Source organism: Capricornis sumatraensis, chromosome 4 (assembly GCF_032405125.1).
Source record: "Capricornis sumatraensis isolate serow.1 chromosome 4, serow.2, whole genome shotgun sequence".
NCBI classification, from domain to species: domain Eukaryota; kingdom Metazoa; phylum Chordata; class Mammalia; order Artiodactyla; family Bovidae; genus Capricornis; species Capricornis sumatraensis.
Genome location: NC_091072.1, coordinates 102,651,372 through 102,653,170, shown reverse-complemented (window position 1 = coordinate 102,653,170; position 1,799 = coordinate 102,651,372). Strand labels below are relative to the sequence as shown.

General features: G+C 36.4%; 1 protein-coding gene across 1 annotated transcript; it reads right to left on the bottom strand.

Moving 5' to 3' along the window:
• Positions 1-269: 269 nt before the first annotated feature.
• Positions 270-1,208, bottom strand: LOC138077732 (olfactory receptor 6C1-like). Its single transcript, XM_068969887.1, has one exon. It carries the CDS (start codon positions 1,206-1,208, stop codon positions 270-272), a length of 939 nt encoding a protein of 312 aa, XP_068825988.1.
• Positions 1,209-1,799: the final 591 nt, after the last annotated feature.

The following is a 1,799-nucleotide window of genomic DNA, read 5'->3' as shown; positions in this document are numbered from 1 at the left end:
GTGCATTCTTTACCCCTGGTGCCAACTGGAAAGCACAGAATGAAAAGCTGAGCCCACAGTAAGGGAAGTGCATGAGAGAAGGATGGGAATTTGAATAGAAAAAAAAATGTATACAATATGTTTGTGACATTGTTTTCAATGAAAGTATGAGTAATGAAAAAATAGCTCTATGGAGACAATATGAAAATTAATAGATTTTGAAAAGTTCTGAGTTTTATTTAATTGCATTTCATTATGCCTCCAATTTATGAAATAGGACTTCTATTTTTTCACTTCCTTAAGAAAAGTACATTCTTCCTTGCCATGTCCATGAAGGCTCGCTTGACTTGCTGATTCCTTAAGGTATAGATAAATGGGTTTAGCATGGGGGCAACTGAGGTATTTAGCACAGCTACTCCCTTACTCAAAGACACCCTGTCCTTTGCTGATGGGTTCATGTACATGAAAATACAGCTGCCATAAGAGATGGAGATGACAATCATGTGGGAAGAACACGTGGAAAAGGCCTTTGTCCTCTGAGTGGTAGAAGGGATCCTCAAAATTGTTCTGATGATATATGTGTAGGACAGAATTATTAATGCCAAAGTAAACATCAGAGTAAACACAGCACAAGAAAACACCATTATCTCTAGGAATTTGGTGTCTGAACAAGAAAGTTGTAAAAGGGGGGAAAAATCACAGGTATAATGGTCGATAGCATTGGACTTGCAATAATCAAGCTGTAGGGAGAACATGAGTAATGGAAATGTGATTAAGAATGAAGCCAGCCAGGAAGCCAAGACAAGCAGTGTGCACACTCTATGATTCATGATGGTCATGTAATGCAGCGGTTTGCAGATGGCAATGTAGCGGTCGTAGGACATGGCAGCCAGAAGATAAAACTCAGTGACTCCCAAGAGAATGAAAAAAAATAACTGAGCCATACAGTCATTATAAGAAATAGTTTTATCTCCTGTAATAATGGTGGCCAGAAACCTGGGTATAGTGACAGTTGTGAATGATACTTCTAATATGGAGAAACTTCTGAGGAAGAAATACATGGGGGTCTGGAGGTGGACATCCAGCAGGGTCAGGATGATAATTGTCAGGTTCCCAGTGATGCTGAGCATGTAGGTGATGAGTAGAAAGACAAAGATCACAACCTGAAGTTGTGGGTCATCTGACAATCCCAGGAGGATGAAATCTGTTATTTCCGTGTAGTTTCTCATTTTCTTCTTCTTCTGAGTAACTTTCAAGAGAAAACAGAAACCAAAGAACTTAAAGAAAAGAGAATTATTCATGGACTACACTGGAATTTATTTCTGAATGTGTTATGCCATACTAATTTAACTTGGGAGATCTTTCAAACAATACAAACAGAGAACTCTCTTTAGAAGAATTTCTTACTATATGCCACTGTGAGTTTTCCATAGAATATTTCTTTTAAAATCTCATTTTACTGGTTGTAAAAATATGCTAAAAATACTTTTAAAAATTTTATCCAAATCACACCCCCTAAATGGGAAGAGCAGGAATTTTAACCTAGGCTTTTCTAAGTGTTTGAAATCCTGGAAAAGAAATGCTACCTGTTAACTTTTTTAAAAATCCTTCCCTAAAAGTTTTCTTTCCCATTGAGAATCGTCTTTTCTTCAAACCTGGTAAAATTATATTATTTCTTAATCTTTTGCCTAGTTTTGTATTGTTATTTGCTAGTTAACATATAGAAAATTCAAAAATGTCAGGAAAAAGATCACTTAGCTGGATCTGTCTCCCAAATGAAAGTCATTGGACTTAAATCTTCAACAATGGAAACAATTTCT

What these genes read in the sequence shown, in the direction of transcription:
- LOC138077732 (XM_068969887.1), bottom strand. Translation starts at nt 1,208, where the DNA reads ATGAGAAACTACACGGAAATAACAGATTTCATCCTCCTGGGATTGTCA.